Raw genomic sequence first — 27,984 nt, 5'->3', positions numbered from 1 at the left:
GTGAGTTTCAGTGCAGTAATCAAGACGAAATCATAAGATCCGATACGCTTAATTTTAGCATATCTACAGATAAACTACTCTTTAACTATATTGTTTCAAGAGCAACGGGTAAAAAGTCTCTTGTAAAAAATGGATATTACTTTCGAGGCAATTAAAACGGCTTCTGCTTGTCAGAATTCGTTTTCAATTTCAATTTGTGGAACACTTTTGCCTCTTTCGTGGCAGCCGAATAAAAGTGAAAATCCAGATACGCGGGAGTCATCGGCGTATAACTGGTATGGCAGTGAAAGTGTTTTCAGATTACCGATTGGCGTGTTGTACATGGTTAACAGCATTTAGCCCAGAATTGATCCCTGAAAAATCCCATAAAAGAATGCCATTGACCAGTCTGGACACTTCTAATGGAGATTGGATCGCATTTCCAAAATTTTCCTCTTTATTATAAAATCTATTGTTTCAAAACAGAGCAAAGATTGAGACCGAGCAAACAAAAAACTGACCTATTCTCATTTAACAAAAAAATTATTCAACGTTTTTTTTAAAAAAAAACAAGTATCAGTTGAATGAATAGGCATCACGGTGAGCCGACTGTAGGAGTCGAGGCGAACATTTTGTTCTACATAACATGACAATTCAGCTGATCTGTGGCAAGAATCTTATATAACTTTGAAAGCAGTATTAGCTATAGGGCGGTAGTTTTAGCTTGCTCTAGATCCAAGTTTGCCTTTAAGGATATGCTTGATAAATGTAAAATAGAAACGCTTTTTGTATATACATATTTCAAAAGCAGGTGAAATTAGCGCCCAGGAAGTTAACACCTGCGTTGCAAACGCCGTTGGAAGGTGACAAATCAGAGGCGCTATTGATGATTGACATGTTCAGAAACTAATGAACAAGAAATTTGTCATGTACAATAAAAAAAATGATAGGAACTGAACGAAAAAAATGCTTTACGGAAAGATATTCTTGAGTGTCACAATCAACTACGTTCCTTCTAGAAAAACAATAGAAAGTATATAATTTTTTGAGGTTACTTCCCAATTCGAAGGCCAAGTACTTAGTCCGTAGTCCGTAAGCCGAGACGCTGATTGAGGTTAAAAAATTGTTTTTCAAATCAAGATTTCGTTAACAAAGCAGAATTCCGATGATAATCTTTTTTTCTTCAGTCTAATCAATTCCTGCTTTCGGAACTTAGTATCGAAAAAGGTACATATACTCGACTTTTCACTTCCGGCTTCAAATGTCTTCCTCGCCGCTAGCTTTGTTAAAAGACTTCAATTTATGTTTGTTTGAGTTTTTCGATCCTCAATGTGTTGATTGAATGGAAAAATGTGTCACTAAAACTTGCATGTGTTCACATCTTGTGTCCAAAAGATGACATGTCCACATCTTAACCTGATTTCTTTCTGTTATAGGAATACAATTATTTCCAAGAATAACATTAAAATTAATCAGCTTGTGACACAAAATCCTAAAGTCTTGCAAGCTACGATTACGTGAACATGTCCCGGATGGCAAATTAAATAATCCAGGTTTTTACAAAGGGACTGTATGGAAAATTGTTAAAACAGGAAATATCTAATCGGCGGTTGGCCTAAAAGTGACATAAAGAAACTATTATTAATACGGAGTTATATATCAACAGCAAAGTCAACAGAGTGCCATAAACTCGTAATATACTCAACAAAAGTCAACAACTCAACATCATAATCACTATAATCACTTCAAAGTTATTTAAAAATCCGCTTCGCCTTTAGGATCTTTATTTGTGTCTTTGCTACAAACATAAAGATCCTCAATTATCTCGACACGAATAAAGATCCTAAAGGCGAAGCGAACTTTTGAATAATTTTGAAATGACTATAGAGATTATGTTGTTGACTTTTGTTGAGTATATTACGAGTTTATGACACTCTGTTGTTCTTGCTGTTGCTATATAACTCCGTATTAATGATAGTTTCTTGATTTTAACTTTCAGAATGATGAGTTGTAAACGTAGACTACAACCGATTTGCTTGAAAAAAAACGAACTCAAAGCTCTAAGTTGTGAATGAGTGGGATTTCAATCATGTCAAGATCAAGAAATTATCAGCCAAAACCTACCACAGAAAAAAATAAGACAAAATTAAAAACGAGCGTTTCAAAGAAATACCTGTAAAAATTGGTTCCGAGCAATCAGACAAACAATAATTTTGTCAGAAAATTATTTGGTGTTTTTTGGCCTCTTTATTCAGTTCTCGATCAATCAATTCCATAATAACCCACTTCGAAATAATCGATCTTTAAAAAAGCCTGTAATAGGTACAAAATTTTATCAGCTGTTTGGATAGGGCCGATCGATTTTCTGTTCTCTCTCTATCAACAGTAAGGTAAAGAAGCTATTGATACACGTCATACTATATTTTTCTTCCAGTGAGCTCTTTGGCTTTTTACAGGCTCTTTACAGGCTTTTTTAAAGATTGATTATTTCGAAGTGGGTTTTTATGGAATTGATTGATCGAGAACTGAATAGAGAAGCCAAAAAACGCCTAATAATTTTCTGACAAAAAATGTTTGTCTGATTGCTCGGAACCAATTTTCACAGGTATTTCTTTGAAACACTCGTTTTTAATTTTATCTTACTTATTAATTTTCTGCGGTGGAAGGGAATAGAGATCATGGAGCTAATGATGATCTTCGTTAAGCCGCCTGCAAATTATAATGATTACTTAAAAACGATTATCAAAAGAATTTAATGCACCATAACTTTGTTGTATACAATCTAAAAATGATGAAATCCAAAAAATGCTTTACAGATAGGCATAGGGTGTCTAAAAACAATTAGGTACAACACAATGAAAAATTAAGAGAGCGTAGACAATTTTTTTGAGGTTACTTGCCCAATCGGAAGGCACAGTATTTACAGTCCTTAGGTCAAGATGCTGCTGAATGACGCGAGAATTTTTTCAAATCTTTGCAAGATTTTTCGTTAGCATGCAAGATTTTGATTAAAATTATTTCCTTTCCGCAATCCAATTCTTTTCCGTTTAAGGAATTCAGTATCGAAAAAGAGATGTGCCGGACATTTCATTTGCACATAATAATGCAAAAGTCTCGTCGCCAGCTTCGGCCAACCATTCTAACTGATGGCGGTTTCTGTTTCTCGATCCTTAATGTATTCATTCAGTAGCAGAGATAACTTCAATGAATTTTTTGAGATTGACAAGTGCTCACATCTTGACCTGTTATTTTTCTGTTATCACAATACACATATAATCAAGACTGATATTAAATCTAATCAGTTTGTGTCACAAAAACTTTTTCAAGAACCTGTCAGCGATAGCTAATTATATAGTAACGCTATGGACAACAGCGAGTCATCAACTCGTAGTATGCTGAACAAAACTGTTTTGCAACTGTGATGATTACGGTAACACTAGATTTAAAACTCAAACATAAACCGAATAACGTAGCACAAATTGCCCTCGAACGGAAGGCGAGGCACTTCAAGTCAGGGGCTTTATCCTTCATAATTTTGCAAAAACAGAGATTCAAACTCAGACCTCTAGAAACCTCGACAGAAGCATCAACTACATCTATGTGCTTTCCTATGCTACCATCAATTTTATTTTAGCGCAACTGAGATCCCTCAAAAATGAAGAGGACAAGCGTGAAAAACTGCTTTAAGAAGTCAAAGAATGTTCTCGAACAAAAGCGCAAAAACAGTCAAGCGAAAATATTGCAAAGAGAAAGGTTAAAGACACTTCATTCGAGAGCAATTTTTGGCTTAATCGAAAAGGCGTGGTAAAATAGCGGCGGTGGGGGGGGGGGGGGTTCCAGCGCAGTGGGTTACCGGTGGAATGATGTCCAGGTGAAGGGGAGTTGGAAGGGGCTGTGGGGTGAATTAGGGGGATTAAGAGGGTCAAGGTCTCACAACCGCCCTTTGCAACATGAATTTGTCTCCAAGACAGTTTCGGTAAATCGCATACTTGGAGACTAGTAAAGCGCGAGGCTCTGGCTGCTCGGCGACTTAATATCCTCCAAGCGCTACCTGTTTATCCTGTTTTTTAGGACAAAAAAGTAAATGGGTCAGAGAAAAAAACGGTCAAGCGAAAAATTGCTTTAAAAGACCACGAGACTGATATAATTGATACAAATTTGTTTGAGAGCAATTAATAAGTCAGACAGGAAACACCGGTGAACATCGGTTCAGAGCAATTAGAGACAATGTTTTGGTTAGATAGTTATTACATCATTTTTTTTTCGATTACACAGAACGCACTCCAACGGAGTGCCGTTTTTGAAAGTTTTTAACCATAACCGATCAGCGTCGGGCGAATTGCTCTCAAACGACTGGCGAGCGGTTGACTGAGGGGTGGGGGAAAGAGTCAAACTTTTAAGACTAAGAACCGCCCTTAACACCTTGAAATTGTCTCCTCAAAACAGTTTTGGGAGAATCGCATACTTAAAAACTAGCAAGGCGGCTCTAAAAGAACTGCTAGACCACTTAATTCCCTCCGAGCTCTACCTGTTTATCCCGTTTTTGAGACCAATATTGAAATGGTCCAGGCAAAAGTCGTTCAAGCGAAAAATCGCATTAAAAGACTACATGACTAATAACATAGCCTGCAGATTGCCGGACAATAGCAGCTGTTGACGTAATTGATGCACGTCGGGATTGAAACAGAAAAAGCAAAAAAAGAAGACAAATTGACCAAATTTTTTTTTGTTTTTTTCAGTGTCAAAAAGTGTTCCAAACTGGCGTGCAGTTTGAGTTAGATTCGAAAACTATACTCAATTCAGCTTCTAAACTGAAGGCTAATAAGCTTAATATCAATGTCAGCTAGCAAACACTCAAATGAAATTTGATAACCCAATGCACTGTGACTTAATGAAAGGGCTTTATTGGTTTAGCCCGTCTCTTTTGATTTTGACATTGACCGTATTCACCAGTTGCGTAATTCAATGCGTGAAAGAATTCAAAATCTATTGAGTTGAAACAGTGAGTGAAGTAAGTCAGAAGTCAAACGTGAAAATCGTGACTCATGTAAAACGAAAAACGTGATGAAAAGGTAAAGCGAATAAAAAAGAAGAGCGCCTAAATAACAGCCGTTGAGAGGCTGACGGCGGCAATTGATAATTGCTACAAACTTCGTTTGAAAGCAATCAATAATAGAAAAGTTGTAAAACAACAAGAGAAGTCTCTGCAATCAGTGCATCAAAAATACGGGGATATAGCTCAGTGGTAGAGCGTCCGCTTCGCATGCGGAAGGCCTGGGGTTCGAACCCCCATATCTCCACAAATTTTTTATATTCCTCTCGCCAAATAATGAAGATCTCGTGATATAATCAGATAATTTCCCGTACTTGTTAAAAATGAAATTGTAGGAAAATTATCTTCGCAGTAAAAATTAACTGAACTTGAAAACTTGAATATCAGTTTTTAGCAAATGCAGTAACAGTACCAACTACCTGTCTGAGGTCCCACACTTTGATGTGTGAGTCATCGCCCCCACTGACAATGAAAGGATCACCACTGGGGTTCCAGGAAATTACATTCACATCTGAACTCCCATGTGCACCATCAACACATAACATACTCCTGCTCAAGGTCCTGAAACATCAGTACATGCCACACAGTGTACGTACGTCAACATGATAAGCCGGAAAGAACAAAAGAATGGAACAAACGAAAAGCTGAATGTTTCTTCACTTTTAATACAAAAAAAATTGAATTGCGAATTTCTTTCTTAGCGCATATTTGAAAATCAGGCAATTCATTCTGTATTAAATTTAATTTGACAAAAGGGATAAACCTAACTTTTTTCTCGATTGATTCTCTAAATCAGCCCAAAATTTAATGAAGAACGTAAAAAACTAGAAACTTATAGTAACCAATATAATAAGAGAAATTCGGGCCGATAGAATTCGACTCAAAATAAAAATATGGATCAAAAACGGATGAAATATTTAGAAAATAAATATGAAGAAGCTAAGGAGCAGTTAACTGCAACGCAACAATTGTAAGCAATTAGTTTGAAGATCAAAAAAAGAATATTACTCCAAAATTTGTTGGCGAAAAAGTGACAAAAACAAAAAGTTTTCATTTTGTAAATAATCTGACTTAAGAAAAGAGCATACGCCTTAATCAAAATCCAACCTTTTTTCTCGATTGATTCTCTAAATCAGCCCAAAATTTAATGAAGAACGTAAAAAACTAGAAACTTATAGTAAACAATATAATAAGCGAAATTCGGGCCGATAGAATTCGACTCAAAATGAAAATATGGATCAAAAACGGATGAAATATTTAGAAAATAAATATGAAGAAGCTAAGGAGCAGTTAACTGCAACGCAACAATTGTAAGCAATTAGTTTGAAGATCAAAAAAAGAATATTACTCCAAAATTTGTTGGCGAAAAAATGACAAAAACAAAAAGTTTTCATTTTGTAAATAATCTGACTTAAGAAAAGAGCATACGCCTTAATCAAAATCCAACCTTTTTTCTCGATTGATTCTCTAAATCAGCCCAAAATTTAATGAAGAACGTAAAAAACTAGAAACTTATAGTAAACAATATAATAAGAGAAATTCGGGCCGATAGAATTCGACTCAAAATGAAAATATGGATCAAAAACGGATGAAATATTTAGAAAATAAAAATGAAGAAGCTAAAGAGCAGTTAACTGCAACGCAACAATTGTAAGCAATTAGTTTGAGGATCAAAAAAAGAATATTACTCCAAAATTTGTTGGCGAAAAAATGAAAAAAAAAGTTTTCATTTTGTAAATAATCTTAAGAAAAGAGCATACGCCTTAATCAAAATCCAACAGATATATCCTCAAGAGAGCAAATTGTTTTGTTGAAAAAGGACCCAGTTTGAAGAAAAATTTTAAAAGCGATGGAAACTTTTATGTTGGCAGCATCAAACGGATAATTCATTTTAATCAATTTCCAAATTTTTAATTAAAAAAACTTTTAGTCAATTATACAAAGCAAGCAGACAAACGAAAAGTGTTTCACGAAAATTGAAAAGTTGAACAACAAGAAAAGTCTATTGGACTATCAATTTTGTCCCTAAAAATTGTTTCAGCGACAATTTCAGAACAGCTTAGTCAACTTTCAGAACAGCTAGTTATCAAATGCTTCGATGATTTTTTTCGCAAGTCTCATTACAAATGGTGAAGTAGTGCCCATAAACGAAGATGGATCACAAAATGGGTTCAGAAACTACCAACCCATCTCCTTATTACCAAAAGTGAGCAAAATTTTAGAAAAACTTAACACAAAAGAATCTTTGACTTCCTAATAAAGCATAAGGTCTTGTAAGGGAGGCAATGTTCAACTGTCGACAAGAATGGAAACCTTTGAAGTTCTACTTGAGCAAAAAACAACAAAGCATTCTAGTGCACGTTGCTTTATTTATTAAAAGCCTTTGATACGGTCGATTATCAATTTCTCCTAGCTAAATGTGAAAGATATGGCCTCAGAGGAACAAAAAGAACTGTTGCTATATTCATTTTGTATCTGTCTGCAAGTTTGTGTAGTTTCGCGAAAGCTCATCAGCTATGAGAAAAAGCACACCTAGACACTACCACATGGTGTACCTCAGAGATCCGTTCTAGGGCAACTTCTCAACTATACATCAATGACAATCACACAATTCTCAAAAAGTGAAGATATCTTATTTCCAGACAACCCCAAAAAATTTCAGGGATTTTAGTAGAAGCAGTCACTTAAGTCACTTGGATGAGCTAAGTAGATTTTGGGTTTAGAAGAAAAACAACAAACTTACACTGAAGGAAGCGAAAACACAGGTCATGTTAATTGAAAATAATATAAAATTCTCATTCTTTCAATTGCAACAACGCTGAAGCTCGAACTGAAACAGTTGTAAAATATCCTGGAGTCCTTATTGACTATCAACACGACTTCAGAGAAAGGGAAATCTTATTGGGGAAACAATGCGCACAAGTCAACTTTTTTATTAGACATGTCAGTATCTAAAAAGAAATCTGAAAGGTGCATGTAAAATTTATTTAAGCATTATGTACAACCTCGTTACTAATATGACGTACTAATATGTGGAACAACAACCAAATCAGTATTAATGGAGTTACAGAGGCAGCAAAGAATAGTTTTCAAAATAAATAAATCAGATGAGGTTCGCACGACAAGAAAAAAATACGCAATAGCATGAAAACTCGAACACATAAACGAAATTATCAAATTACTCATTTCAGCTCACGGGGAATTCGTCCACTTGAGTCTTTTAACATTTTTGTAGAATCAAATTAAGTTAAAACGTCAATAAACGATGTCAAAAGATGCAAACAAAGTGAATAAAAAGTTTACTTACCAATCATAAACTTACCAAGCAAAAAAGAGCCTATCAGTTAGAGTGCGCTTATTATATAACGTGTTGGCAAAGTTTGATGAATCAATAATACGAAAAACAATTGAATGTGAGGAAGAAAACTTAAATGTTCGTTACAACTTTATTTCAGACTCGGAACTTTTTTCTACTCTTTTTCGTTAGTCGGTCTATTTTCCCTGTCCTTTTGACAATTGATTATAATTAACTGAAAAAAGATTAAGGGAAAAGAAGCTCTATAGCGGCACTTCATACAGGCTTTCATCTTTTCGGTGCTCGCGCGATATGCATTATTGATGATTGCATCTTTTGATTGTTGCAAACGAATTTATTATTATTTATCATTTAAACTGGAATTATTAACAGGCTGTCTTGATTGCAACGGTTAACAGTGTATAATTTCTAGAAGATTGCATATATCTTAGCTTGACTTTTCCTAGGCCTATTTTAATTTCGTCCCGCTTGGCTTTTCCCAATTGTGTATCCCATTATGAAAATCATTTTCCTTTCAAGGGAAATATTTATTTGGCATAATAGATCTTGTTTTCTTAAAAAATGGACAAACAAACAGACGCATGAATGACTTGAACGAAAGGAGTTTTTTTAATGAGACAGGAAGGCGAGCTTTTACTTCACCTGGTGTCCCATATTTTGAGTTTGCTGTCAGTGGAACAGGAACACAGCACACTCTTCTCAGCTGGAGACCATTGGATATCTAAACAAAGAGAGAACATGCTAAATAATATGACGTCACAACAATTGGCGGGAATTCGTTGAAAAGGGATCAATGAGAAAGCTTTGGTCAAGGGAAAACGAATATAGAGATACCAGGATAACTGATATTCTATGTATATTAGACTACTTCTGTTTGAAGTTACTTCAGGTTTAAGACGAAACCGAAAGGCATAAAGAAACAAGAATAACGAAAAGCAGTAGTCTGATGTCTCAATTTACAAGTCTACGTTTTGTTTTGTTTTTTGAACTTCATTTCCGATTTAGCAAGAGATAGTTTCATTGAATCGCTGCATTATCGGACAAATTTTCCGATTTATTGTTGGGTAGTTTTGGAGAATAGTTATTGCACAATGTTGCTCAAACGCCTACATTATCGGGATACAAAAATCAGGTCTGCCTGTAAATTAGCCTGCAATTTAAAAATAAAACATACCCGGCAGATTGCCGGAAAAAAGCCGCCGTTGATTCCAATAAGCATGATTGGGATTGAAAGAATAGAAGATATTGAAAAAAAAAGATTTTTGTACATTAATATTTTTTAATTCCGATTTATTTTGATGGCATTTCATAGTTGAACATACTTCTGTTTATTAGAGAGAGGCTACAGGGGCTACTATCAATACAAGTAAGCATTAGAGATGGTAGCTAAGACTTCTAGGAACGAGGTTCAAATAGCGGTCATCTAAAATTGGGCTTTATGGGTTTATCCCGTTTCTATTTCTGATTTCAATTTTTAATACTGACTCTGTTCATTTTGAATTGCTTTGCTGAGCACCTGATGTTCAAAATCACTTTCAGCAGAATGAGAGAAGAGAGAAACTAGCCTAGAAAAGTCAAAAAGATTACACGCAAAATGTTGAAAAAGCGGCAAAATGAGGTAAAGCGAAACATTTTTTTGTTGGACGAGGTAAAAAAACATAGCAGGACAAGTCCTGAAAAACAATTCGAAGAATTGAATGAAAAACTTAGAGGAACTCTAACTGACCAGCAGATCAATTGAACAATGCCAGCAAAAATATAAACAATCATCTCAAAAAATTGTGAAATTAACAATCAAACAAACTAAACAAAAACTTACTCATTGCTAAAACTCTTGAAGCTTTTACCCCTAGGGCAAAACTTGACCCTGTTAAGTATACCTATTTCAAAATTATGTTATTAGCCAATTTTTGCTTTTGAAATCGGTCCAGTATTATATCTGCAAGACCTGAATAAAAATTTATTGACCCTTGAAGATCGATTAACTCAGAAAAAGTCAGAAAATTTTTTTAAAAAACGAAATCAATTGCAAATTTCAATGAAATGCCGCTGAAAATCGTGATAAAAAATCTTCAGAATAATTTTTCTATCTCTAGACGCTATCTAGTAACCCCATTTCCAAGCCTTAAAAAATTCATTGGCTTAAAGTTCGATAGGCAATAATTTTTAGAAAAAAAAATAGAAATTTGTTCTATTAAATTAACGAAAACTATTCAACTGATCCCTAAAAGTTATTTAATAACGTACTGCGAAACCTTGGATGAGGTTACCTACCTACCGATGCTAGAAAAACTGATTAAAATAAATGTTTTGAAAAAACAAGAAAATTGCAAATTTTATAAAAAAAATTCTAAAATTCGAAAGGTTAAATTGTTGAGAACAAATCCATTGAATCTAACAAACAAACAGTAACTTTATATCAGACCGTTAAATAAAATAACTTTTCTGACACTTGAGAAGGGACAAATATCAAAAATTGACAAGAACTTTAGGAATCCTTAAAAAAATTGCAGATTTTATTTTAAAAAATGCAACAATTCGAGACATTAAAATGTTGAAAACCAATCCATTGTTAGAAGAAATTATGCAGTGCCCTATTTTCAAACATTAAAGGAGATTCTGTGGCCCCTAAAGCTGGAAAACCTAAAAAAACGACAAAAATTTTCAAAAAACTTAAAAAATGCAAAAATTATTTTGCGTGTTTGTAGTACCAAACCATATAGCTCATAAAATGGTCATAACAAGTAATTTTGTCTCCCAACATATAAACATATAAAAACTATTTTTATTACTATAATAATATTTTGTCTCCCATCAACATATAAAAACATCAACTTAAGACTAATCAAACAAAAAACTCAAAAAATGAAAAAAAATGTCAAAAAACTTGAAAAAAATTGCAAAAATTAATATTATTTTGCGTGTTTGTGTTTGTAGTACCAAACCATATAGCCCATAAAATGATCAAAACAAGTAACTTTGTATAATAGAATAGAATAGTTAATTCAATTGGATAGTATTGGACAACATTTCAAATCATCACATCCAATTACAATCCAATTAGGACACAAAATGAGCTTAATTGCTCTTCAAGTCTGTGCCCATATACGCAAAAATTTAATAACCCAAATAAATTGATGTCATCTTGCTGAAGCGTATTAAAAGTTAGTAATAGAGGGTAAAAACATCCATATTATCTTTAATGTAAAGCTCACTTATTTTTGATATATGTGCTTTCACTTGCTGAAAACTAAAGTTTTGAAAGTTTTCGGGTAATAAATTCAGTTGTTTTAGCCAATTATATGTTTTCTTCAAAAAGTTAGCAAATGACTTTTTGTTTTTTGTAGTTTTCGAAATTGGTGGGGGAAATAGGCCTCTTAAACTCCATCTCGTTTGTTTTTTAATGACTGCTAGACTTTGCGGAATTATGTATTGTAGCGGAGATTCGGACCTTATTTGTTTAAAAAGTTCTTTGACAAGTTCAATCACGTAAAGTTCGTATACAGTATATATCTTGTCAATTAGTGTAAGACCTAAGGGTTCATATTTTTTCCTGAAAAAAATTGCTCGAATGATTTTTCGCTGTACCCTATCAATTTTTTCTAAATTCTGTTTGCTTGTGTTCCCATAGACTAATAGACCATAAGTTATGACCGATTTGGCAAAAGAGTCATAAAACATTAGAAGGCACCTTCTTGGATAAAAATGTCGTACCCGATACATTAGTCCGCAAAACTTGTTAAGTTTTTTAACAACAAAATCAACATGATCACGGAATGTTAAGTTCTTATCAATGTAGATTCCTAAATACTTGTGTTGTAATCTAGAGCATTATCCTTGAGTTTTACTTTTTCTTTTGTGGGTTTACCGAAATTTATAGCTTCACTTTTTACCTAATTAATTGTTAATTTGTTAGTATTAAACCAGTTGGAAACTCTTTCAACATCCATTTTTAGAGGCGAATTATTGTCATTACTGGCATTAACGACAGTAGTTTCATCTGCGAACATTACTAAAGTGCTTTCATTACAAACTGCGGGGAGATCATTGATATACAAAATGAACAAAAAAGGGCCCAGAACAGAGCCCTGAGGTACGCCACAAACTATTTGCTTTTCTGTCGTTTTTTTGCATCCTGCACTTACAAACTGGGTGCGCCCAGTTAAATAATTCTTTAATAGCTCTAAAATTGGACCTCTGAATCCATATCTTTCTATTTTTAGTAACAAAATTTCATGATCTATTGTATCAAAAGCTTTGCTTAAGTCAATAAAACTAGCTTGACCAGTTGATTTGTTGGCAATAACATTTCGAATATACTCCGTTATGGTGGCAACTGCATGCACACATGACATTTTAGATCTAAAGCCGAACTGATTGTTCGCTAGTAAATTATTTTTTACACAAAATTTCATCATCCTCTTAAGTAAGATCTTCTCCAGAATTTTGCTTATTGTACTCAGTAAACTGATAGGTCTGTAATTACCAGGGTCAGTCTTGTTTCCTTTTTTATATAAGGGTATTACTTTGGCTATTTTTAATGAATCTGGGAAAATACGCTTTAGCAAACAATAATTAATGGCTCTTGCAAGATGACATTCAATAATGGGAGAACAACACTTCAAAATTTCGTTTGAGATTCCATCATGACCAGTACTTTTCTTGTTTTTCATTTTCCTCAAGATTTTTGTAACCTCTGATTCATTTGTTTGATGAAGTACCATCGTTTTTTCATTATTGCGTATATTGCAACTGCTTTTTTCGTTATTAAATTTTGCAGATAATTTTGGTCCAATTGAAACAAAGTAATCGTTCAAGTCATCAAGATTTGGTAAATCGATGGTATTGTCCTTTCTTTTACAAGTTTTTAGTGTCCTATAAATAATTTTTGGGCTTGGATTTTTGCCTAGTTTTTTGAAGTTATCTTCTCTTTTTCCACTTCTTATCAAGTTAGTTACCTTGTTCCGTATTTTTTTATACCTAGTTTGGTTTTCAATAGTAGGCTCTGCTATCCATTTTTGAAACATTTTGTCTCTCTTTACAATGGCATTTTTGATTTCATTTGTAATCCAGCTTGCAGATTTAGGAGAATCGGATGTTTCGAACAACTTTTCAGGCGCAAATTTGTTTAAACTTTCTATAATTTTCTTGATCATTGTACTCATGTAATCATTAGCATTCAAATTCTCAGGAATTTTTTTGATATTCTGGTCTAAGACCAAAAGAAAATTCAGCGCTTTGTCTGTTTTGATTGATTTCAAATTTCGCATGAGTACCGATGACTGAATGCTTTTAATTTTTAAGCTTGATACAAAAAATTCAGCAGTTAATATAAAATGATCGCTTATTGTCGTCGCTAGCGTTTCAGTTTTTATGTTTGTTTCTGTGATTATATGATCAATACAGCTCTTTGAATTTTTGGTTGCCCTTGTAGGCATTGAGTTTTGTACTTGAAAATCAAATGATCTTAAAAGATTCTCATAATTTTTTGTACTTTTTTCTCTCTTTAATATATCTATGTTGAAATCACCAACTTTCCTCTTTTGAAAACTTCAAACAATGTAAAATGGTTTCCAGCTTTGGTTGAAAATCAGTTAACTTCAAAGACGGAGGTCCATAAATCACACAAAAATTATGCAAACATTTCTCGTCGTATTTCCTGTTTTGTGCCACAATGCTTTTGAAAACTTCCTTGAGGTGATTGAAAAGCCACCTGCCGACTTCTTTTCGATGGTGTTTTCTTATTTACAAAAGGTTCTTGTGCCAACATCTCTACTGTTTCCATACCCCATTCGTTTTCAGTATTACCATTAGTTGCCACAAGGTAATCAACTTGATGCCGACTGTCAACTGGATACCAAGTTGTATCGTTTTCTGAGAACTTAACGCGTACTTGGTTTTTGTTCGTGGTTGTAAGAAGATTTTTTTCTTTTCTGCAATAGTTGTACAAGTCTCTATCACTTTCCGCTAGACGCCCGTTTATGTGGATTTTTGCCCCAGAAACCGGATCAAAAAAAGAATTGCGATTAAACCATACCGAATCGCGCTGATGATTATAAAGAAATTTTACAATTATGGATTTTCTTTTACCTTTCCCAGGTAGGTAATTGCAGGCCGCAATATCATGAGTTTCAATTGGAATTTGTACTGACCTGATTAACTCCACCATTTTGTGTACCGGGTACTCACCACCGTTCTCTACCCCATGAAAAGTCAAACACATAAAAGATGAATAACGTTCCAATTTAGTAACTCTCTTTGAAAGCTCCTCCTTTTCGGTCCTTAGTTGATCACATCCTCTACGCAGTTGGTTGATTTCTTCTTTTTGATAATTAATTTCTTTAATGAAATCCAGAAATAATGAACGCATTGAATTTGTATCGTTAAGATCAATTGAGTTTAGTTTCTCATACAGCGCCATAGTTAAGAATGCAGTTGAAATTTTATTACGTAATGCAGTGTAAAAGAAAGCGACTGTTTGCTAACTCCTCATTTCGTGCTCTGAACTGCTCATTTGTCTCGCAAAAGGCCTTCATCAATTTTTAAAAACTTCAACTTAAGACTAATCAAACAAAAAACTCACACAAATCACAAAAAAACATAAAAATTGCAACATTTTGAGCCAAAGACACCTGAAAATGACCTTTTAACCTTAAATTAAGGCCATCCCAGCAATAGCCCCACTCTAAGCGCTTGAAGGACTACTACAGCCCACTTTGAGCCTCTAATGAAACTTGATGCCCCCTGGGCTTTACCTGTTTCTCCCGTTTTGAAGGATCAAAGTCATTCAAAAATGTGTGAACACATCTTAAAAAAAACACAGCGCCCCAATACAATTCAAATTCATTGAATTGTAAAAAAAAATAGGAGCGCTATAATAGCCGGCTGAGGAGATGAGGGCAGCTATTACCTAAACAACTTGAATAAATTTTGTACCACACCTTCAATAGATACATTGTTCCCACTCGATTTAAATTTGTTCACGTTGGCCACTCTGCTGCCTTGATCTGCAATTTCCCATACATGTAACTGACCACTGCAGTCCCCACTGGCTACCCTGTTGGACATAACAGGGGAAAAATCCAAGGCATATCCTTCTGTCGAATGGCCAGAGTAGCATACTGGGGTTGGTTCAGAGAGCGACTCCTGAAATGGAATTGGTTAAGAAAACGCTCAGAAGGAAGTAGTATTGTAGTATTTGCACCTCATCACAGTGGCCAAATTCGGATTTCATGATTTGCGGTACTAGCAAAAGTTCTATAACGGTTTTAGCCTATTTTTATTCGAATGTCAGAAGTCATAAAGCAAAATACATCCGTTTGTTTTGGATACAAGTTCACACAGTTTCAACAATAATCCGCGAATAGTCGACCAGTTTCAAGACATAAAGAAAATCAGTGACTTACAAGAAAAACATGTGCTTCTGAACTTTTTGATCGCCTCAGTTATATCTTGATATTATACCATTACTAATCAGTATGATTTTGATTGAAATGTTTTGCACGCACATAAGATTCCTGGGCCCTACCGTCGCATAACCTTGAAAGGTTATGGGCCCAGGAATTTAAAAGCCCTACGATTAATAATCAAAAAGGGGAAAAGTAACGCGCATTTTTTATCTTTTGCCTGCGCGATTTTTTTGAATCTGAAAAGCACAAATTTTTTGTCAGAAATTCCGCCAACATATATTCGAAGATATTATGCCAACATTGCATTCTGCAGTATTCAAAGTATTGAAAGTCGAACTTGAAACTGCAAGTTGAAGGTATCGAAGATATTCATTGGTTGATATATGTCAATTTTTTGTAACTGACAAAAGTTTTTTTTAACAGACAATATTTAACAGAAAAACGAGATATTCTACAAACAACAATACAAATCTGATATCACGCCGACAGTATATACACAGTATTTGTTGTATTCACAGAATATATTCCAAGTTAAAGTTGGGGAAATGAAGATCTTTTTTTGTATTGAAATTTTTTTTAATATAAACAAACAATTGTCAGAAGAATATTGACAACTACTCATCTCGGATACACGCAATTCTTGAAGTATTCATGCAGCAAGTTTTTGTTTAATATTGACGGGTTTTCCAGTAATCTAACAGTTTCTTTGATACACAGCAAATAATTTTGTAATGAAAGTAGTGTTTGCCTTTTTTGGCTAAAACCTACACAATTTAAGGGGATTTTTAACATATAGAAAACACCAGTCACTCAAACAATTTTTCAAATTTTTGGATTTTTGATTCCGATGTATAACATTCAAGCGAAATTTGTTTTTCGGAACATGTTCTAACTATTGCAATTTTCATTTGAAATATTAACATAACATTGGAAGTTTCTTTACACAGTGCGATACATAAAAATGTGTGATCAGTCGTGTAAGGTGTTTATTTCTCTGGAAAAGAGGATGACTTTTCAGAATCAATTTGAAGCAAAGATGTTTAACATGAAAATTTTGAGAGTTTTGAAAGGGCAATGTGATGAGTTTGAGAAAAATTTGAAACCTAATGCTTCCGAGGAAGCTAAACTTAGAAATAAACAGCCAGCTCGGGAAAAATTTGATGAGTTAAAGATGCGTGTTTGATGTGAGATCATTTAATCACTTGACAAACGTTCTGCAATGTTTTTGAGACCTTACAAAGAGGATGGTCCAAAGGCTTGGGCCGTAATGTGTGGTAGATATAAAAGTTGTGAACGGCCTCGTCTACAGCAACTGATTGAAAAATTGACTAATTTGAAAATGGTAGCAAATGAAAGTGTCATTGATTATATCACACGGGCTGAAGAGTTGCAAGGTAATTTAAGACAGGTTGATGAACAAGTTAGTGAGCCTATGCTTATTTCAATTATTTTGAAAGGTCTCACAGAGGATTTTGATAATTTTGTAACAATATGCAAATTCAGTAAGGACGAATAAAAGCTGGATAGTATTAAAAGAGATTCACTGAATTTTGAATATGACAAAAGACAACGTAGCAATGATGAGCGTCGCGAGTCTACTTTTTTTGGCAGTAATAGACAGACACCAAAATTGAAATGTCATTTTTGTGGGAAAATGGGTCATAAGGAAGCGTTTTGTTTTGCAAAAGATTCTAACAAAAGAAATGTGAAATGTCATAACTGTGGTACTTCAGGTCACATCGCAAAAGACTGCCGCAAACCAAAACAAAACAAAAAGTACTGTTCTTTGTGCAAAAAGATCAACCATGACCGCAGCGAATGTCGTAAACTTGGTACCAGTAACAATGAATCAGCTAATTCACTTCGTGAAATGAACTCAGCTGATGAAAAAGGTTTTTGCTTTTTCGCAAGTAGTGATAACAGTGTTTTAGCTACGAATGAAGTTGATATAATAATTGATTCAGGTTGTACAAATTACAGGTTGAAAGATCGCGAACTGTTTGCTACATTAGATGAAAGTTTTTCGGGATCTGTTGGCTGTGCAAACAATTCTGAATCCGAAATTAAAGGTAAGGGTAGGGCTGAATTTTATGTGCGTGAGGATAATGGAAAGAGAGCAAAAAAACGCTGTCAGAAGCTCTTTTTGTTCCCGACGACGGGAAGAACTTAATTTCAGTGAGCAAATTGAAAAATTCTGGTAATAAAGTGGAATTTGGCGACAACGATCAAATAGTAACAAGAGATGGCACTGTTTTTCCACTGATGCAAGAGAACAATCTATTCCGATGGAGTGCCAAGTTTATTGATTATGAGACTCAAGAAAATGATTTTTGCGACGAGCAATGCTTAGCTTCTTCAAACTTGAAACTTTGACATGACAGATTAGGTCATAATAATTTTCAGGATTTGATAAAACTTCAAAACCATGTTGATGGAATGCAGATTGACAAAAATGATAGCAGTGAATTGAAGTGTGACACTTGTGAATATAAACAAAGCAAAACGTAAAGCGGTTCCAAAAGATAGTGTTGATAGAGCAAACAATGTACTTGATATTGTTGATGTTGATATTTTAGGACCAGTAACACCTGTATCAGTTGACAATCATAGATATGCAATTTCATTTGTTGACAGTTTTCCCAGATATTCGAAAGTTTACTTTATGAACACTCGTGACGAATGCCTCCAGTATTTTCAACAGTTTTGCGCAGATTTAGGTACACCTCAAACACTTGTAAGTGACGGCGCAAAAGAGTTTTCCTCTACTCAGTTTTCCAGGTTCTGTCGTGAAAAAAAGGTGAGACTTGAAAACTCAGCACCATATACGCCGGAGGAAAATGGCAAAGTAGAGAGAAATTGGGGGACTACTACCGGCATGACAAGATGTTTGTTAGACAACGCAGGATTGGGAAGAGAATACTGGACCTATGCAATGAACTACGCTTTTTACATCAAAAACTACTGTTTTAACTCAGCAATTGGAAAAACACCTTACAAAAAAATGTATGGATCCAAACCAAACGTTTCTTTTGTAAAGGTTTTTGGCTGTAAGGCCTTTAGCCATATCGAAAAACAGTTTCGGGGAAAACTTGACCATCGTGCTCAAGAGGGTAGTTTTCTGGGATTTTCAAATAATAGCAAAACGTTTATTATAGGAATTCCAGTCGAACAAGGAAATTACAAGAATACAAAAACTCGCAATGCAAAATTCCACGAGGATGTAATGTTTTCTAAAGCCAAAAACGACCGCAATCAATATTCTTCTTTGGAAGGTCCGTCAGTAGCAAATATTAATTTTGGTGATGTTAATAAGACAGAATTTTGCAATGAACCTGTTGCAATCTTAAACGAGGAGACAGTAGAGAATCAAATATCATCTCTTCGCAGATCTGCTCGACTTAACCAGAATACTAATTATGAGTTCTCTGCAGAAGTGGAGGAAATCTTGAAATGTTATGCTGAACTGCTTCAAAATACTAATGAAGCCTTGAAAAACGAAAACTGGCGAGACGCAATGCAACAAAAGTATAATTCGTTAATTAAAAACCGAGTTTTGGAGTTAGTTCCTCTTCCAGAAAATGTGAAAGCAATTGGGAGCAAATGGCATTTTGCTAACAAATATGATAGTCATGGTAATGTCACTAAACACAAAGCACGTTTTGTGGCAAAAGGTTATAGTCAACAACAAGGTATTGACTACAAAGACACATACTCACCAACTACTAGACTGAGTACCATACGTATTATACTTCAAATAGTGGCAAATTTAGGTGGTATTCCCAAACAAATGGACATCAAGACAGCGTACTTGAATGCGCCAATTGAGGAAAATGTTTACATGCTTCAACCTGAAGGTTTTGAAAAATTTGACCCAGACGGTAATCCATTAGTTTGTAAATTGAACAAAAGCATTTACGGTTTGAAACAGTCAGGAAGAAATTGGTTCCTTACTCTTAGAGGACATTTAGAAACCATAGGTTTTGAAGCATGCATACATGATCCTTGTTTATTCATCAAAAAACGGAATAACACTTTGGCAATGATTTCCGTTTGGGTAGACGATATTATTTTCTATTGTCCAGAAACTAATTTTTACCAAGGGTTTGAGGACAAGATGTCAAACAAATTCATTATTAGTGAATGTTCTGATCTCAAATGGTTTTTTGGGAATGAAATTTGAGTTTTCCGATGGGATAATTGAAATTAGTCAGGAAAAATTCATTGATAACCTTCTGATAAAGTTTGGAATGAGCGACTGCAAAAGTGTATCGACACCTCTTGCAGAAAAACAAAAGTTCACTAAATTTGCACAGACTGATAAACCTGATATTGATAATACAACTTATCGCAGTCTGGTTGGCAGCCTTAATTATTTAGCACTATCAACACGACCCGATCTTTCACAAGCGGCGCATGCTTTAAGTTCTTTTCTTGAAGTTCCATAAATGGAGCATTGGATTGCAGCTAAACATGTACTAAGATTTTAAAAGGTACGAAACATCTAAATCTAACTTTCAGGAAAGCGACATCGGTGGATGACAATTTGGCTGGTAATAGCGACTCTGACTGCGCTGGGAACATTGACAATCGTAAAAGTACAACAGGCTTTTGTTTTAATACGTGTAAAAATTCTGGCTCAATTAGTTGGGCAAGTAAAATCCAAAATAGTATTGCTACATCTTCAGCAGAGGCTGAAGTTTACGCATGTGTTTCAGCTGCTCAAGAATTGGTATACTTGAAGGGTATTTTAGCTGAACTCAACCATCATGTACCAAGCCGACCTAGTTTGTTTGTTGATAATCAAGCCTGTATCGCACTAAGTAATCAAACTTCTCACCATAGTAAAACTAAGCATTTTGCAATCAAAGTACATTATCTTAGGGATTTGTGCGAGAGAGGTGAACTGAAGTTAGAGTATGTTCCTACAGACAAACAACCAGCTGACATACTAACAAAAAGTCTCGGTAAAATTAAAACCGAGAAATTCCGGCAACATCTTCTTGGTAGCTGAAGACATAAAGGTGACATCGGAAAGGCGGGGGTTTTAGCCAATTTTTATTCGAATGTCAGAAGTCATACAGCAAAATACATCCGTTTGTTTTGGATACAAGTTCACACAGTTTCAACAATAATCCGCGAATAGTCGACCAGTTTCAAGACATAAAGAAAATCAGTGACTTACAAGAAAAACATGTGCTTCTGAATTTTTTGATCGCCTCAGTTATATCTTGATATTATACCATTACTAATCAGTATAATTCTGATTGAAATGTTTTGCACGCACATAAGATTCCTGGGCCCTACCGTCGCATAACCTTGAAAAACGGGATGCATAACGTACGGGGTTGGTGAAAACGGAAAATACCCAGAAAATTGCCAAGGAATTGGTTAAAAAAACTAAATTATGAGAGAGTTACTGCTTAGAAACGTCATTTATTAATCACCTATCAAAATTCACCAGTGAAAAGGTAAAGCACAGAACAAAGTGGTAAGATGAACTTCAACGCCATCACACACTTTAACAAAAACTAATCCATTAAGTTCGTTATATGAGAGTGCAGCCCAAGGTATATTTCATTGGTTGTCAATCAGTTATTGTGTATCCACGAACTCTTCAAAGGATGATCTCCGAAGTCATTCTTTAATTTCTTAAGACCACTCAAATGAACCAACAGCACAAGGCATAAGTGGAAAGGCACAAATTCTTTTGCTTATGTTCATAAAAAATCTATCGTATGATAGAGGCTCGGTAATGTGCGTTTGCAAATAATATTCTGCCCCCCCCCCCCCGCTCATCCACAATAAAACCTGATTGTCTATCAATTGATAGAGATCGGACAACAAACAAAAATCGAAAAGCTCAAATAACTAAAAGTTTAAATAATGCCGCAATAGGGAAATAGCATCAGATAAAACCTTATTTAAAACAAGTCGGCAGATTGCTGGAAAATAGCTGCCGTTGATATGCCTGATGCACATCAGGATTGAAACAGAAAAAGAAAAACAGATTGTGCAGTAAGCCGCCTCCCAGTTGTCACAAGTGGGCTGCGAACGGAGTAAAATCCTGTGCGTCAAAGAGCATACAAGGTCCTTGGAAAAGGAAGCGAAACACCTCATAAATTACGATTTCGCCCACCTCCCAGGAGCTAACAGAGTGACAACGGAATAGCCACCCGAAGCACCTCTTCAACAATCTACAGAGCGAAGGCCTCTCCAAAAGCTGGTCTGTCGACACGTAGCAGTGCGTGTGGCAAAACAGCTGGAAACGATCCACCCAAACCCCAGACCGTGCCGACGCGGCATGAAAAAGAGAACAGAACAGCGAAAGCACGAAAGAGAAGAGCGAAGGAAAGAGAAACGCAGACCCCCTCCAGAGAAAAAGGAGACGATCATCACTGCGCGGAACCTTCAGGGAGTTTCTCCTGGGGAACGGAACAGAGCCCGACTACAAAAACTGGTCGCACAGATAAAGCAAAGAAACTGGGAAATAACGCTCATCAGCTAACTTCGCGCCGAAACAAAGAGAGTGATTTGGTTGGGAGAACAGAAAGACCTGACAGCGATCATCCTTTCCGAGAAAACAGGAATCATCCTGAGAGGAAGCGCGCTAGACGAATGGATAAAAGGAGGACAGCAGAAGGACTTCAAAGAAAGAGCAGTCCTGGTACAAATGGAAAGCCTCTCCGTGATAGCAGCCTATCAACCTGTCAGCACCCATGATCTGGAAGCGATCGAGAGATACCAAAACGATGCCGGAGACCTGATAGCGAGATTCCCTGAGAAAACCATCTTAATAATTGGAGGAGATCACAATGCCCACAGGATGCTAACAACCCGGAGACCTGCGGAAGGTTTGGATTAAATGTCCCGACTAATGACCAAGGATTCGACCTCTTGCGATGGTGTCAAGCATTAAACCAACAATGGGCCAACTCTTTCTTCAGCGTTGAGCGGCGCGAGACATGGTTCAACAAGACAAACGGACAGTGGTATGAGCCAGATTGGTTCGTTGTCCTCAGGTCCCACCGGCATCGCCACGCAATGAAAATACGCACATGAAACGACCTCTCCCTTTCTGATCACAAGCCGATCTCTTTAAGACCAAAGTTCACCCAGAAAAAATGGCGATGAGTGGAAAGACGCCCACCTGCAGTGGATGGGGATCGGATGCGAAACCCCGAGGTTGCCAAGGAGTTCAGAGCCAAAACGGCGGAGGAGATCGAGGATGAGGAAATCGGAAAGGAACAAACTTGGTCGGAGATTTCTTAAGTTCTTGTCAAAACAGCGAGAGATGTATGCGGAATACAAAAGAAGAGGGTCGAAAATGCATGGACCGTGGGACACGAGGAAGACACTCGGCCTAATGCACCAAGACATCACCAAATGGGTGAACTCGAGAAATGAGGCGCTAAGAAATGAAAACCTCACTCATCTTCCACCGCATCTTCAAAGAGAAATTGAGAACATCGAGAAAGCAAATGAAGACACAACTGAGGCAACTGGAAAAGGCCTGGCGGGAAGAAGTCCTAAGGGAATGTCAGAAAGCCATCCTCAGAAAAGATTTCGGAGCGATGTGCTCTATCCTGAAACGATTGAGGACGCGACTGCAAACCGAGGCCCGGAACCACACTGACTAGCCAGGAGTTCAAGGAGCAGTTCAACAAGGTCAACAAAAACCGGTACGAACTTTCCCTCGAAGAAATACAACTAGCAGTAGAGGAGATGCCTGAAAGGTAACGACTCTGCTCCAGGAAATGACCAAGTGCAAATGCGATACATCCGAGAGCCTTGCGCAGAACAAAGAACGAATGTCATCAGCTTGATACAAGAAATGTTTTCCTCCAAAGCACACTCGAGGGAATCCCTCCTAAAGTTCGGACAGATTGTGCCCATCTTCAATAAAGGCGACCGGAACCTGACGACTAACTATCGTGGAGTATGCCTTCGTGCAATGCCCAGCCGCATATTAGCCCTCGTGTTATGCACACGCCTACAAAATTGGAGCGAAAGACACAACATACTGGATAACAATCAATCCGGATTCCGAATGAAAGGTCGACGGGAGACTCAACACAAGTAATAATGCGGATCCAGGAGGACAGCACAGATTTGAAGCGAAGACGCCGACACCTGAACCTGCAGGACCGAGTAAGTGACCCAGAAGCCAAACTCCTAGACCTGAAAAAAGCATACCCCCGCACATCCAAACCACAATTATGAGAGATTCTAAGAAGATACGGCCTCAACGGGAATTCAACTTCCGAAGCTGTATCAAGTATCTGCACAAAAGCACTACGTACGCAGTCAAATGGCAAGAAGGAGATAGTGACAGGTGGAACCCCGAGCGAGGACTTCGAGAGGGATGCCCCAACTATTCAACACTGTTCAATATATACCACCAGCTAGCGATGCGAGCAGCCAAGAAAAGAAAGGAACAGGCAGCCTTGCATGGACTACAAGTAGGGATAAAGTGGCATTGGCTAACAGGAAACAGGATCCCTCCAAATGACAAGTTCGGGAAGCCAAACAGCGGAGCCACGGAGGAAAAGTTCAGCCTGTCTCTCTTTGTAGATGACAGAACATTCCTCGGCACATCCGAGGAAATAGAACAAGGAACATCAGCAATAAAGAGAGTAACGAACCGTTTCGAGAATAAAAACGATGCCAAAGAGGAATTACTCAAGTTCGGGAACTCCGATTCCAGAAGCATACGTATGCTTGGAAACTGGATGACCCCGCAACGGATGTTAATAACCGACTGAAGAGAACGAGGAGCCTGTGTGCGAAACTGAAACCACGCCTAGAGAAGAGCAAACTGACCCAGCGCCAGCAATCAGTCATAGATAAGCATGTGTGGAGTCAGGATTGCTTTTTGACGCAGCGCCAAGGACATGGCTGAGCACGGAAATCAAGAAGATGCAAAAATGGATCGATCGCATATACCGCTACATCTGGAGTTTCCAGCGAGAAGCCCTGCTGATCACAATGGAAAGGACAAAAAACATGCAAGCCGTCAGGGAACAACTTGAAATAAAAACGCTCCGGTGGAAGATTGAACAACGCCATCTCCAAAGGATTGGACATGTCATTCGGCTTCCAGAGGAGCGAACCACAAAAATAGCTGCACTAGGATGGTTATCTCAACTGGAAGCGGTTCCAAAAATAGGAAAAAGTCAAGGAACACTCCACAGTATAGGAAAACCTCTCCGGGAAGCAGGCATTGACGCAAAAAACCTCGACGCCCTGGCAACAGACATCAAGAAAGGGGGAAAAGTAATTGGCGACAGAATGCACCATCTAGCCGATTGGGAACAGAGCATGGCAAACCACAAAGACGACTACAAAGAAAGCCCCACTTGTAGAAACACAGTAGTGAAGAAGAAGTCACTGACCTGCCAACACTGGGAAGCTCTGCAGATCGGCAGGGGGACTGGGGACTCACGACAAACGAATGCATCGACAGCAAACCAAGAAGTTCTCATGTCGGTTCTGCGAGAGAGTTTACAACAGCCCCAATACGAAAGAACCACGAGAAGACCTGCGAAGGCGAGCCAGAACGAAACGGAAAAAAAACAGTTCAAAATATGTAAAACGTGGATCGAAAACTCAAATTCTGCCAGACACAAGAGCAGACACGCAGACGACTCGGGAGAAGGTGAGAGCTAGACAAGACCAAAAAAAGAAGAGACGAATTGTCTGAAACTTTTCTGATTTTTTTAAGTGTCAGAAAGTGTTCCAAAATGGCATGCAGTTTCAATTAGATTCTAAAACCATACATAATTTAGCTTCTAAACTCAAAGCTAATAAGCCTAATACCGGTATCAGCTAGTAAACACTCTAATGAATTTTGATAACCTAATTCTCAATGACTTTATTGACTTTGCTTTTGTTTTTGGCCGCATTCACTATATTACTTTACAGTGAGTGAAGTAAGTCAGAAGTTAAACGCGAAAATCGTGACTTGATCAAAACGAAAAACGTGATCAAAAGTTAAAGCCAATTAAAAAATTACTTAACAGGACAAGTCCTGAACTACAATTCAAAGAAAGATTTTTCATTGACTAAACAAAAAACTAGACCTACAACGCACTATGCGTGTATTGGGAAAACTATTTTTTAGAAAAATCAGATCAAAAAAGTTTAAAAAAAACAGAACATCAATGTCAAAATGCCGCACATGAACAAAAAACCACTAGAGAAATGGAAATTCGGTTCAATTAAAAAACTAGGTCAAGAATGAGCTATGAATGGATTGGGAAAAACATTTAGCAAAAAACCAATCCAAAAACTTGAAAAAATCAGAACAAATCAAACTGGAATTGCCGTGAACAAAATGTGAACAAAACACCACTAGCGAGAAAGGGAAGTTTTTTTCAATCGCCGTTTTCTCACTCAACTCAAACAATTTCGCGCCGCAAAATCACTCGCTTTTTTGGTCCTCATCTTGTTTCGGCGTGACCAAAATCATTACTCCAATTCGACAGAAAAATCATGAAACTGTAAAAAAGACAGCGCCCCAATACAATTCAAATTCTTTGAATTGTAAAAAAGAAAAGCGCTTAAATAATAGCCATTTGAGAAGTTGACGGAGGCTATTAACAAATTAACTTGTACTTAACTACACAGTAGGTGGGACCTGTCCTTAATGGGACTAGGTAACAAGTTGACTAAAAGAAGAACAAATTGAGCAAAAATTCATAGAGTTCAAGCCGCTAAAACCAGAAACTATTCACTGAAAAGGTTACATATGATCACTTATAGGTTACATATGAACACGAATAGGTTACATATGAACATAAATTGAAAATCAATCGCGCCCGCTTTAAAACAGGTGCTACGTGAAAAAAAAACAGAACGAAAAACAAAACCTTGACCAGTACCAAAAACTCATGAAAACATTTCATGAACACTGTGTCAGAGTCATAAAAGAATCAGTCGAACCACAAAACCCAAAGAGATTATTGCTTGCTTCACAAGAAAAGGATGCGACCTGTCACTAATGAGAATAGGTTATAAGGTGAAAAAATATAATAAAAAGCAACTCTCAATATTCCATCAAAATTTCTGAAACAAAAAATCAATATCATGAAAACTATTAGTATCGATTGAGGTTTGAAAAATAGGGCCAGCAGATTGCCGAAAATAGCCGCGATAGGCGATATTGGCCATACATGAAACGAAGCAACTAAAGAAATAAGATAGACAGATTGACCACAAGTCATTTAATAGAGCACTAGACTTTTTGGTTAGATTAGGACTGTCATTTTTGTGAGCCACATACGTTCCATAAAAGCCCCGCGGGAACTTTTTCAAACTTCATATTCAAAATAAAAAACTCAAGACTCTCATACTCAAAAATTAGGGCATATACGTTTGGCAGTAATTAGATGCACACTATTGACCTTTAACTAGTAAACGTTCAAAAAAATTAAAGTTCATTAAGCGAGTTCACAAGTCATTTTTTGAGTAAGGTAAGTCACTCAATTGACCTTCAAGCTGAAGAAATGCCGTCAAGCACACAAATTTTAAACGCGAATCAGTAGAAATCAATGAAAATGAAAAAGTCATGACGAAAGAATCATCGATGGAGACGAGAAAAAAAACACCACGTCCATAATAATAGCCGCTATCGCATCGCGGCTATAAAGAAATTCCACTAATACATCCACAGAAAGGAATCCATTGAGACCTCTCCTTGTTCAAATGAAGTCATACGACTAGAAAAAGAGCAAAAAATACAGGCGAAAATTGAAAAATATGCCAGAAGTTACGAAGCCACTAAAACCAAGCTGTTACCTGAAATATGTTGAAATATTTTTCAAAGTATCTATATATGTTCGAATGGGCTCTCCTTCAACGCTAATGGTTGATGTGATAATGAGATAAGAGACCAAATATAACCAAAAACATAGGCAAACATATAAAAATTTGAAAAATTTGTAGAAATTTTTTATTATCGAAGTCAAAGCCATCTGATGAAATAAAATCACTAATATTACTTTTTCTCCTAGAAGATGAGACCAGTCATTAGGGAGTCAAAGCAACAAACTGCCAGAAACGGTTGGCAAAATTAAAAAATTAACAAAGTTTTTTGGAGGCAGAAAGAACCAAAGAGCCATTAGGTATCAACTGAAAGCACTAGATATGTTACATCTTTTGTAAGACTATCTGAATGTTGATTAATGAGACTAATCCATGATATTGCAAAAAGCACAGCAGTTTGAGTC

General features: G+C 36.4%; 1 protein-coding gene and 1 non-coding gene across 3 annotated transcripts in view; one reads left to right on the top strand and one right to left on the bottom strand.

Moving 5' to 3' along the window:
• LOC142348338 (uncharacterized) overlaps positions 1-27,984 on the bottom strand; it is a 111,446-nt gene that overhangs the window by 14,337 nt on the left and 69,125 nt on the right. For both annotated transcript variants that reach the window (XM_075399648.1, XM_075399649.1), the window contains 3 exons: positions 15,290-15,494; positions 8,991-9,069; positions 5,452-5,593 (listed from right to left, as the gene is read on the bottom strand). In XM_075399648.1, coding sequence (XP_075255763.1) covers positions 5,452-5,593; positions 8,991-9,069; positions 15,290-15,494 — 426 coding nt within the window. The remainder of the gene's footprint in view (positions 1-5,451; positions 5,594-8,990; positions 9,070-15,289; positions 15,495-27,984) is intronic.
• Trnaa-cgc (transfer RNA alanine (anticodon CGC)) lies at positions 5,208-5,279 on the top strand. Its single transcript has one exon. It is a non-coding gene; the product is annotated as a tRNA-Ala (tRNA).

The sequence above is a fragment of the Convolutriloba macropyga genome, chromosome 10, assembly GCF_964194025.1.
Source record: "Convolutriloba macropyga chromosome 10, txConMacr16.3, whole genome shotgun sequence".
In the NCBI taxonomy this organism is placed as follows: Eukaryota; Metazoa; Xenacoelomorpha; order Acoela; family Convolutidae; genus Convolutriloba; species Convolutriloba macropyga.
The sequence above is the reverse complement of the archived record's forward strand: the minus strand, read 5'-3'. Positions and strand labels throughout refer to the sequence as shown.